This window comes from Dendropsophus ebraccatus, chromosome 12 (genome assembly GCF_027789765.1).
Source record: "Dendropsophus ebraccatus isolate aDenEbr1 chromosome 12, aDenEbr1.pat, whole genome shotgun sequence".
Lineage (NCBI taxonomy): Eukaryota > Metazoa > Chordata > Amphibia > Anura > Hylidae > Dendropsophus > Dendropsophus ebraccatus.
Window position 1 is genome coordinate 18,368,058 of NC_091465.1, and position 12,283 is coordinate 18,380,340.

At 45.7% G+C, this 12,283-nt stretch overlaps 1 protein-coding gene across 8 annotated transcripts in view; it reads left to right on the forward strand.

The window, feature by feature from the left end:
- The window catches only part of ROBO3 (roundabout guidance receptor 3), a 310,461-nt gene that overhangs the window by 269,450 nt on the left and 28,728 nt on the right, over positions 1-12,283 (forward strand). For 7 of the 8 annotated variants that reach the window (XM_069947694.1, XM_069947692.1, XM_069947693.1 and 4 more), the window contains 7 exons: positions 3,212-3,369; positions 3,634-3,754; positions 4,118-4,256; positions 5,666-5,793; positions 5,981-5,992; positions 9,242-9,366; positions 11,696-11,867. In XM_069947694.1, the coding sequence (XP_069803795.1) occupies positions 3,212-3,369; positions 3,634-3,754; positions 4,118-4,256; positions 5,666-5,793; positions 5,981-5,992; positions 9,242-9,366; positions 11,696-11,867 (855 nt within the window). The remainder of the gene's footprint in view (positions 1-3,211; positions 3,370-3,633; positions 3,755-4,117; positions 4,257-5,665; positions 5,794-5,980; positions 5,993-9,241; positions 9,367-11,695; positions 11,868-12,283) is intronic. The other variant, XM_069947699.1, reaches the window with a different exon arrangement.

The following is a 12,283-nucleotide window of genomic DNA, read 5'->3' on the forward strand; positions in this document are numbered from 1 at the left end:
GCCCCTTTTTAAAGGTATCGTTCACTAAAAAAAAAATTCCTTTAAATCAACTGGTGCCAGAAAGTGACAGATTTGTAATTTACTTCTATAAAAAAAAATCTCCAGTCTTCCAGTACTTATCAGCTGCTGGATGTCCTGCAGGACGTGGTGTATTTGTTTTAGTCTGGAGAACAGTGAAGGTTTTCTGTGTGGATTTGCTACTGCTCTGGACAGTTCTAGATGGCAACAGAGAGCAGACTGGAGAAAATACACCACTTCCTGCAGAACAACTACTGCAAGACAAGATTATTTTTTTTAATAGAAGTAAATTACAAATCTCTTTTAGTTTCTGACCCCAGTTGATTTGAAAGGGGAAAAAAATGGTGAACAACCCCTTTTAAGCACCTGTTTATCTAATGGCCCCTTAAGCATATGTTGTTGTAATACCCCTTTAAGCTTCAACTTGACTTGCGTATCAAACTAGTGATTGGGTGTCATGGCACTGTGCTCACCACCACCATGGCAGGAGGTCCCCCTGGCTGCAGAGAGCAGGAAGCATCAGGCTCCTCCCACCCCGAGGTCAGAGGAGGAGTCACAATGAACAACTCCGTAAGACACGTTGGGGTCTCCTCTTTTTCCACCTGCTTCACCATTTAGAAGCAGAAGTAGAAGACAGAGAACATTCTGGTTTTGATTCTAGTTACTGTAATGTCCCTTTAAGCACATATCCTCTCTGCAGCTGGAGCAGTCGGTGTCATGGCGGCGGTGCTGCCGCTCTCCTCACACTCCGGTACAGTCCTGTCAATTAACCTAATTGGATTCCCGGCCGCGTCCTTCATCCGGATCCTCGGCCCTTAATGCTCAGAATTAAACTCATGTTTCTCTGTCACGCCGATGAAATTTCACTTGCGGTGAATTTGCTGGGAAGGCGACAATCTTATTAATCACTTTTCTGAGGTCTTGCTCTTTGACAGAGCGGCTTCTGCCACCGGAGAAAGCGTCATTTGTTTTAATGAACAATTATATCGCAGGCACAAAGGCGGATCTGCTGCGCAGTGACACCGCCACAGGGAGAGTCCAATCTATTATTACAACCGCGAAACCCGCTTTACAAGTGTTACCCAACCTGTGGCTCTCCAGCTGGTGGGAAACTACAACTCCCAGCATGCCCGACAGCCAATTACTATTACAGTGATTCTCCACCAGCTTTTGGGGACTGAATGGCAGCCGGTTCTAGTATGGGAGATGAGGAAAGCTGGGTCACCATGGAGAGCAGGTGGCTCCCCCTCTAAGTAGAGGAGAGGTCCCCTGCTGGGGGTCCTCAGCTGTCTGGTGGGGGTCTCTGTCCCAGTATCTTGGGGGCAGCTGACGTATGATGACACTACCTGCTGCTCCTGCCTCCCATGAGGCGGACCCCCTCCCCCATCCTGGGGCCCCTCTCAGAGGTAATAAAGTTTAGTGCTTGTAAGTTCTCTCATCAGCTAAGTGATGGGAGTCATTGTCTGTCATCTGAGGCCTACAGACAGATGTGCGCTGACCGCTCCAGTCCTGGCCGTAGGATGGAGGTGACCCCCCATGGGTGGCAGATGTCCCCGGCATTGGGTGCAGGTCAAACGCTTCAGCCAACAATGAAAATTAATAAAAATGCATCTGTCAGCTGCAGGACAAAGCCAAGTGTGAGGATTTACATGGGGCTGCCAAATGGGAGTTTGCTCTGTACCACTCTGGGGCTTTACGTTCAGCACTTTATGGGGGTAACATCAACCATGACTTGTGTTACTGTATACAATGAAGGGTGGTGATGTAACACAGGGGTCTTTACCCCCATTTCAGCCACAACACGCAGGTAATGATGATCAGGGTACAGGAAAGCTGGGTGACTGCTTTATTACCAGCAGGACAAGTGGTAGGCTTATATCTTTTGGGGTATGTTCACAAGCTGCAGATTCTTTCAAGATTTTCTCAATGTTAGTGTGGAAGTCAAATCTGCGGAGTGTGAACATACGTCTAGCAGGAAATGCTTGTATTAGAAGAAATCGATAGGTTCTGGAGGTCTAAGTCACTGCAGATGGACGGGGGTCTTTGGATCAGTGCCCCCATCCCCCATCTCAGGACAGTCATGTGACATTGAGGGGGTAAATTACAGCTAAATTATTAAAGACTGTCCAAAAAAAATCCGCCCCTGTGATGAATAAGATTTGTCTAAATGTGTCAGCGACGAAATGAAAGTCATGAATCTTCTGCTGTAACTGTGGAGAATCCTCAACAAACACAGGACGGGGATAAATCATCACTTATCAGGGGGAGCGGCTGGTGGGTGACGGATGAGACCAGATACAGGGGGCATCGGGGTCCTTATACGGGGAGAGCTCTGAGCTGTCACAGGGATGGCTGGCAGCTGATAGCTGGGGTGACTACATTACATTGGGGTAAGTTGTGATATATATAAGCGGTAGTACTCTGATAGATGGGGTGACTTCATTATATGAGAGTTCTGTGAGATATATATATATATATATAAATATAATATGTATGTATGTGGTGGTACTCTCATGGCTGTAGTGACTACATAACATTGAGGTGCTGTGTTATATATAGTGGCACTCTGATAGATGGGGTGACGACAATATGTATAAGGGATGGTACACTCACAGTTGGGGTGACTACATTACATTGGATGCTGTTATGTATAAGGAGTGGTACTCTCACAGCAGGGGTGAAATTACATTGGGGTGCTGTGTTATGTATGAGGGGTGCTACTCTCACAGTTGGGATGACTACATTACATTGGGTGCTGTGTTATGTATGAGGGGTGTTACTCTCACAGCTGGGGTGACTATATTATATTGGGGTGCTGTTATGTATGAGGGGTGGTACACTCACAGCTGGGGTGACTACATTACATTGGGGTGCTGTGTTATGTATAAGGGGTAGTACTCTCACAGCTGGGGTGACTATATTACATTGGGTGCTGTTATGTATAAGGGGTGGTACTCTCACAGTTGTGGTGACTACATTACATCGGGTGCTGTTATGTATAAGGGGTGGTACTCTCACAGCTGGGGTGACTATATTACATTGGGTGCTGTGTTATGTATAAGGGGTGGTACTCTCACAGCTGGGGTGACTACATTACATTGGGGTGTTGTGTTATGTATAAGGGGTGGTACTCTGATAGGGTGACTACATTAATGCTTCTCCTCTCTGATATACCACCTCTCTTCTTTTGCAGTATTACGGGATGACTTTCGTCAGGCTCCCAGTGACGTGGTGGTGGCAGCTGGAGAACCCGCGGTCATGGAGTGTATCCCACCCAGGGGCCACCCGGAGCCCACTATATCCTGGAAGAAGGAGAATGTCCGCATCAGTGACAAGGATGAGCGCATCACGGTCAGTGCACTCCCAGCTAATGGTTTCCCTCCTGTAGTTGTTGCTTTGCAGCAGTCTTAGGTTTCACTCTACATGGAGTGTATATTATGGGGGGCTCTCTACCTGTATAGCACTGACTGCCATAGTGGTGCCATGTATAATACGTTGTGTGTACAACGCTACAGGCCATGGAGGTGCCATATACAGAACACATCTGCTATACAACTACAGTATGATGAATCTTGATACAGTGTTGCATTGCTTATTCTCATCTCTACATTACAGATCCGAGGAGGAAAACTGATGATTTCCAATACGAGAAAGACAGACGCTGGGATGTACGTGTGTGTGGCGACCAATATGGTGGGCGAACGAGACAGCGAGCCGGCGCAGCTGGTGGTCTTTGGTAGGTGGCAATCTGTGGAATTGCAGAGCGAGAAGTGTCAGTCATTGCCAGGAAGTGATTCACTCGGGAGATAAGGGACAACTAGAGACATTTGTTCTGTGGGAGGAGAAGAGGAGGCAAATTATCCTGAGAAATAAACCACAAGAGAGAAAATCACATTCCTGACGCTTCCGATGGGACCGGAACAGCGATTAACCCTCGCTGGCCCGTGCTCTGTGTGCTGTAGCACCAGCTACGAAAGCTGGGAGACAGTCAGCATGGCCCCCATAGCAGTACCCAAAACCCAGAACTGTGGAGGAGAATGAAGAGTTACTGTAATGTTCTATAATATTTATACACCAATAATTTCATCTTTTCTCGCAGAGCGCCCCACATTTGTGAGGAGACCCATAAACCAGGTGGTCTTGGCGGATGACGTTGTGGACTTTCAGTGCGAGGTTCAGGGAGACCCGATGCCCACCGCTCGCTGGAGGAAAGAAGAAGGAGATTTACCCCGGGGGAGGCGAGTATATAATAATAGATGATTATAGTTACTTGTAGCTTATAATCATCCACTCCTTGTGTTCATTAGTATCAACTCTTCATGTGCTGACTGCTTGTGTAGTCTGAATAAGCAGAGCAGCAGTGTAAAGCACAGGGAAAGGACAGAGCTGCAGTGTAAAGCATAGGGGAAGGACAGAGCAGCGGTGTAAAGCACAGGGAAAGGACAGAGCTGCAGTGTAAAGCATAGGGGAAGGGCAGAGCAGCAGTGTAAAGCATAGGGGAAGGACAGAGCAGCAGTGTAAAGCATAGGGGAAGGACAGAGCAGCGGTGTAAAGCACAGGGAAAGGACAGAGATGCAGTGTAAAGCATAGGGGAAGGGCAGAGCAGCAGTGTAAAGCATAGGGGAAGGACAGAGCAGCAGTGTAAAGCATAGGGCAAGGGCAGAGCAGCAGTGTAAAGCATAGGGGAAGGACAGAGCAGCAGTGTAAAGCATAGGGGAAGGACAGAGCAGCGGTGTAAAGCACAGGGAAAGGACAGAGATGCAGTGTAAAGCATAGGGGAAGGGCAGAGCAGCAGTGTAAAGCATAGGGGAAGGACAGAGCAGCAGTGTAAAGCATAGGGCAAGGGCAGAGCAGCAGTGTAAAGCATAGGGGAAGGACAGAGCAGCAGTGTAAAGCATAGGGGAAGGACAGAGCAGCAGAGTAAAGCACAGAAGGACAGAGCTGCAGATAAAGCATAGGGGAAGGACAGAGTTACAGTATAAAGCATAGGGGAAGGACAGAGCAGCAGAGTAAAGCACAGAAGGACAGAGCTGCAGATAAAGCATAGGGGAAGGGAAGGGTCAAACGACAACAGCCTCCCTTAGACTATGCAGTAAGGCTGGAGCCACTGGTCATAGTCATACATGGCTCTGTGCAAACACGGCAGATATAGGGGAGCCTTGGATGCCTGCCTCACTTTTGATCATGTATTTAGTCGCCAATCACTTGGTATAATCAGCCTCCTGCCCGGTAGGTGAGGAATATGTGTGGAATAAGTAACATCCCCTTCTGTAGTTCACTGTGTGAAGCATCTATTGAAAACAATAGGAGACACATGCCAAAGTGCATGCAGGTAAACAATGCTGTGTGAACATTGCCCAAGGATATGCTTTAAATCTTTTGTGCATCCCTGAGGCAGAAATCCAACCCTGGCGCTGTTTCTGCTGCTGATCTGCACATTACAGGGGGCCTATGCTCGACTTTCATGCAGGATTCATGGCGGCAATATACTATACAGAATTTCTGCATTGTGTTAGAACTGTTTCCATGCAGATCCAACGCAGAATCCTCACTAACCTCCATGAGTGTGGTTACAGGTCCTAATACAGCGGCAGGTTAGAGGTGGCCACCACATTGTATACTGCGCTCATGATACGTGTGATTGCAGGTACGAGATTCGCAGTGACAACACGTTGCGGATCTCTCGGGTGACGGCGGAGGACGAGGGAACGTATACCTGTATTACAGAGAACAGTGTTGGCAAATCGGAGGCCTCGGGCTCGCTCAGTGTTCACGGTAAGAGCTCTGCGCCCAAATCATGGGAATCCTCATAATCACAACACACATGCCATACGTGTCAGATTAACCCCCGACATGCTGATCTGCCATGTGGTCATATGTCAGGGCTGTATGTTCGGATTTGGTGTCGCTGTGTACTCATCTCATGCTTTCTTTTATTTCATGTGTGTTCACGTTGCTCCAGTCGGCCCATTCTGTAAGTATCCATTTCATCTCATCTCATGCATGATGGGCAGGGGGTGGGCACCGGGCACTCTGCTTCCTTTATTGTATGTTCTTTAGCTCTTTATCTTTCTTTCGTTCTTTAGATCTTAAGCTTTCCAGGCAGCTACAGGCTCCACCTGTTGGAAAACTACAACTCCCAGCATGCCCTGATACCCACAGGTTCTCCAGCTGTTGCAACAGCTAGAGAGCCACACGTTGGAGAACTTTGTCCTAATCTGTCATAGAGTATGATGAGAGTTGTAGTTTTGTAAAAGCTGGAAGGCCACAGGTTGAGGAACACTGTCCTACCTTGTCATAGGACATGATGAGAGTTGTAGTCACATTAAGAAGAGTAGAGATGTGGCCCATCTGGGTGTTAGATGTTCATACTGATCTGTCTGGTGCATGAATACTAGAGCCACCGTCCAGGGTATGGGAGCCCCTCTGGGGACAGCCCCTTGGTATTTAAGCTGCATTTTATGGGGGTCTCGTATCCTTTGCTGGCTCATATCTCAGCAGCTCATCATCACCCCCCCCCCCTTCCGACTCCTGGGTCACGAGGTGTTTGATGTGGGGAGCGCTGCTCTGGGATATCATGTTATTGATGATCTGTGGCTCGTCTTCAGTTCTTTTAAGTGAAGGGAAAGTTTCTCAGGATTTGGGTTTCCCCTGAGGGTCTTGCCCCCCCATATGTTCCAGGGCCTGGAGAATAATGATAATGGTTCTGTCTGGTGGCCTGTACCCCTCCTGACCAATAGCCAAACCATAAACCATACAAGTTCATTGGGACTTATTATCTGACAGGGAACATAACGCAGGAGCACAATGAATATTTTATATATATAGACCCCCCGGGAGCAATTCACCAGGCGGGATACGCTATATCTCAGTGTATGGAAGTGTAATGATCTGCGGATGAGACGGCCTTACTATGAGATCTCATCTATGTATCTAAAAATTTACTGAATCCGAATTATTGATGTACGGCCATATAGTCATTTCCATGAACGTCCCCTCCCCCCGCAGAACATCGCCCCATAAAACATGCAATATTCAGGGATGAGCATCACTTGTCAGGATGGTTCTCATCACTCTGCACCATCATCACGTCGGCTCCTACACATGATCAATACCGACCCGATCAATTCTCCTGTTCATTAGAGAGAGATCTGCGGCGTGAGAGCGTGACCGAGGGCTGAGAGCTGTGTACGGGGGTCTCCGGGGACAGCCTGCTGCTGTATCTAATCATACCATGTGTGATACTGTACTACTTAGCCATGTATCTAATCATACCATGTGTGATATTGTACTTACTCAGCCAGTGTATCTAATCATACCATGTGTGATAATGCACTTACTCAGCCAGTGTATCTAATCATACCATGTGTGATAATGTACTTACTCAGCCAGTATATCTAATCATACCATGTGTGATACTGTACTACTCAGCCATGTATCTAATCATACCATGTGTGATACTGTACTACTCAGCCATGTATCTAATCATACCATGTGTGATACTGTACTACTCCACTGGTGTATCTAATCATACCATGTGTGATACTGTACTACTCCACTGGTGTATCTAATCATACCATGTGTGATACTGTACTACTCAACCAGTGTATCTAATCATACCATGTGTGATACTGTACTACTCAGCCAGTGTATCTAATCATATCATATGTGATACTGTACTACTCCACTGGTGTATCTAATCATACCATGTGTGATACTGTACTACTTAGCCATGTATCTAATCATACCATGTGTGATAATGTACTTACTCAGCCAGTATATCTAATCATACCATGTGTGATACTGTACTACTCAGCCATGTATCTAATCATACCATGTGTGATACTGTACTACTCAGCCATGTATCTAATCATACCATGTGTGATACTGTACTACTCAGCCAGTGTATCTAATCATACCATGTGTGATAATGCACTTACTCAGCCAGTATATCTAATCATACCATGTGTGATACTGTACTACTCCACTGGTGTATCTAATCATACCATGTGTGATACTGTACTACTCAGCCAGTGTATCTAATCATATCATATGTGATACTGTACTACTCCACTGGTGTATCTAATCATACCATGTGTGATACTGTACTACTCAGCCATGTATCTAATCATACCATGTGTGATACTGTACTACTCAGCCATGTATCTAATCATACCATGTGTGATACTGTACTACTCAACCAGTGCAACCAGTGTATCTAATGATACCTTGTGTGATACTGTACTACTCAGCCATGTATTTAATTATACCATGTGTGATACTGTACTACTCAACCAGTGTATCTAATCATACCATGTGTGATACTGTACTACTCAGCCATGTATCTAATCATACCATGTGTGATACTGTACTTACTCAGCCAGTGTATCTAATCATACCATGTGTGATACTGTACTACTCCACTGGTGTATCTAATCATATCATGTGTGATACTGTACTACTCCACTGGTGTATCTAATCATATCATGTGTGATACTGTACTACTCCACTGGTGTATCTAATCATATCATGTGTGATACTGTACTACTCCACTGGTGTATCTAATCATACCATGTGTGATACTGTACTACTCAGCCATGTATCTAATCATACCATGTGTGATACTGTGTTGCTCAATCAGTGTATCTAATTATACTGTGAGAGATACTTTACTACTCAGCCAGTGTATCTAATCATACCATGTGAGATACTGTACTACTCAGCCAGTGTATCTAATCATACCATGTGTGATACTGTGCTGCTCAATCAGTGTACTACTCAGTCAGTGTATCTAATCACACCATGTGTGATACTCTGATGCTATCATATGCAATACTGTCTGCTGAGCTAGTGTATCTAAGCCTATTGTTCAATAATTGTCTGCTGTGTTTGTATCTAAGCTTATGGTATGTGTTATTGTTTGGCCTGTGTATCCAATCCTATCTTTGTGATGTTTGCTGCATGGTGTATCTAATCCTATCATGTGGTACTGCCTACTGTGCTTGTGTCTAATCCTATTGTGTGCAATACTGTCCACAGAGAAAATGTATCTAACTCTATTCTGTGTGATACCGTCTGCTGGGTAGCTGAACTGCTTACCATGTGTGATACTGTCTATAGAGCCACTGTATCTAAGCCTGGCATTAGTGCTTCTGGATGCAGAGCCACTGTATCTAAGCCTTGTATGATTTCCATGTTCCTACTTCCATATTTCTCATTGCAGTTCCTCCTCAGTTGGTGACCCGACCTCGAGACCAGATTGTAGTCCAGGGACGCACGGTGACCTTTCAGTGTGAGACCAAAGGGAACCCCCCGCCCGCCGTGTTTTGGCAGAAAGAGGGCAGCCAGGTAAGTCTAGGTTGCCAGGTACGGTCCGCTTCCAACCCGATGATTGACATCTTGTCGGTAGAAGTGATATTATTGCTACAGTGTTGCTGATCATTGACATCTGTGACTCTGGAAATACAATAGTGTGGAGCAGGCAGACCCCGGGTGTTCCCTGCAGAGATCAGTCAACAGCAGCCGCAGTGTGTTTGAGCTGTCAGCAGGCGATGTCAGGAGTCCGTCACGCTCAGTTATCACCATCTTCTACAGTAATCTGGGTGAATCTAATGCTTTTATTTCTGGCAGCAAAAGGATTCTTTTTTTTCTAGCGTAAAAAAGAGAAGATTTAAAGGGATTGTCTAGTTAGGAAGACCATTTTTTGTACACACTATTAGAGAATTAATAGAGGGGGGTCCACTGATGAGCATCCTCTTAATCAGGGGTGTCAAACGCAGGCCCTCCAGCGGTTGCAAAACTACATTTCCCATCATGCCTGGACAGCCACAGCTAAATCCTTGGCCTGAGTTTGACACCCTTGCTCTTCATCAATGGGAGTACAAAGATGGGATTTGTAGTTTGCTGCGAATTGGGGATTCTACCTTTACCTGGTGGATCACAAGTTCTCTGAAATCTAATAGTACTTTGGCCCTGGGTGCTATAATAGCTCCTCCAGCGGCTGCAGACAGGCCGCTCTGCGCTGACACTAGGGAAGGTTGGGTTTCGCTCAGGTCAGAGATTAACCACCCAAGAAGTGACTGTATAGAAGTGTTTACATAAAAGATGTGACCCGCGGGAGGCTTCACCCGCCAGAGGTCACCGGGGCGGGAGCTGGGCCCAGTTTACTGTCTAGAGACACTTTAACCACAGAGATAACACTGATGTGGACACAGGGTCAGATTAGCAATTTCCCCAAAATTCTCCAAATTTTTCAGTTGTATTTGGAATTTTTTTAATTTGCCCCAATTCCTATATACGATTTGTGAGAGAAGGATTCAGCAAGTGCCGGATTATTGGACGGTCATAGAAAAGGATATAAAAAGAACGGACCAGGAAGCGAATCCTAACATCCGCTCATTTATCCTGCAGGTTTGTCCCAGATTAGGTGAAATTCTATCAACTATTTGGATGGGGAATTTTATTGGATACTGTTATTCTAAATACTTTCTGTATACTGTATACAGTGACCCTTCCCTAATCCAACAAGAGTTCTGGATTATTGGATGGTGTTACAGATTATCAGAATGGATGAACTATCAGATACAGGATTAAACAAATCTTGATGGAAATTGTGGAACATCACCATAGTATCTCTAAAGATGAATGTATCTCTCCCATTGCTGATGTTTCCCATATTCCCATCCCCCAATATTATAATAAAAATCCTGAGGTTTTCCATTAGTGGGCCCATTACTAGAACAAATAAACAGGCAGAGGGGCTCATAAACTGGGGGGTTCGCCCGCTGTGGAATGCATCTTTTATGGCGAGATCCCTTTAAGTAAACAGCCAGGATGAGACAACCTCTTAAGTAAACGCGGCATTGTATATCCAGGAGGGGAGCATGTCCAGCGGCCCCAACCCGCACCCATCTGCTCTTGTCAACAACTCAGTGGGTGCTGTCTATTGTGTGGGGCGCCCGCGGCCCTCTGATTTATTGCGTTACGGTCTGGAGAAGCTGGGTGACAACCAACATGGCTACCAGTAGAAGACTCACATGATGGGGAGCTTTTCCCAGGCTCATGAAATTCTCAGCAGATGTAGATCTGTTAGAGTAGGGGCGACATGGCGACTTTGGGGTATGGCACAATGGATAGATTTCTGGTTATGATTGCGGCAATATACAGATTCCAGTATGACCACTATCACTTTCATTACACGGTGATCACATTGCACAACCAAAAACGCCTTGTGAAACCACTAAGTGTGACCACGGCCAAAGGCTAAATGATGGTAATAGGCGATAAATTTATTGTGAAGCGTCAGAAGTGTCTGGATTATTAATAGGAGACAATGGGCCGGAAATCAATGACTTCTCAGAATTATCTCCGGGAGGGAAGGAATGTGAATAATGGGACCAAACAATTCCAATAATCCAGAAAGGCCGATATCTGAGAATGGATTCTCATAAACCCTCCCAGAATCTGCCTGCTTGGCCAGCTGTGGTTTTATGAGCCCCCGGGGGAGAAGTACACAAACTGTAGATGAAGTTCTTATCAATAATTTACAGATCATTATATAAAGCTCCTACAGATCCACCACTCAGGGCTGATGTAGCAGAGCCGGCTGTGTCATACATGTAGACCTGTGGTATACCGGAAGGATCACACTGTAGATAAGTTTCTTCTTCTCTTCCAGATCCTGCTCTTCCCCAGCCAACCCCCTCAGACCATCGGACGCTTCTCTGTGTCTCCCAGCGGAGAGCTGACCATAATTGACGTCCAGACTGGTGACTCCGGGTATTACATGTGTCAGGCCATCAGCGTGGCCGGAAGCATCTTGGCCAAGGCTCTCCTGGAAGTGGAAGACGGTAAGATGTTTGATGGCGTAAGTTGTAATGTGTGATCGGTGTACAGCAGCACTATGGAGGGATCAGTCATGTGAACAGGCTTCACCAGTGTTGCGTTTAGTAATGCCGCCTCCTCTTGATCAAGTTCTAAGGTCTATAAAAAACATAATACTGAGGGTCCTATTAGACGAAGCGATTTTTAACAAAAACGATCGGAAACGAGATTGTTTATCGTTAACCTGAAATCGTTCACCATATTAAACAGAACAATGGTCGTTAGTTAAGATCGTTACTATGATCGTTTATTCCTTCTGATCCCAGCAAAACAATGAACAATGTGCAACTACACTGAACGATTAGTAAACGAATGTGGAACTTGAACGAACGAATGTGGAATTACAGCAAACGACAAAAAAACAGTGATTTTAGGTTCAGGT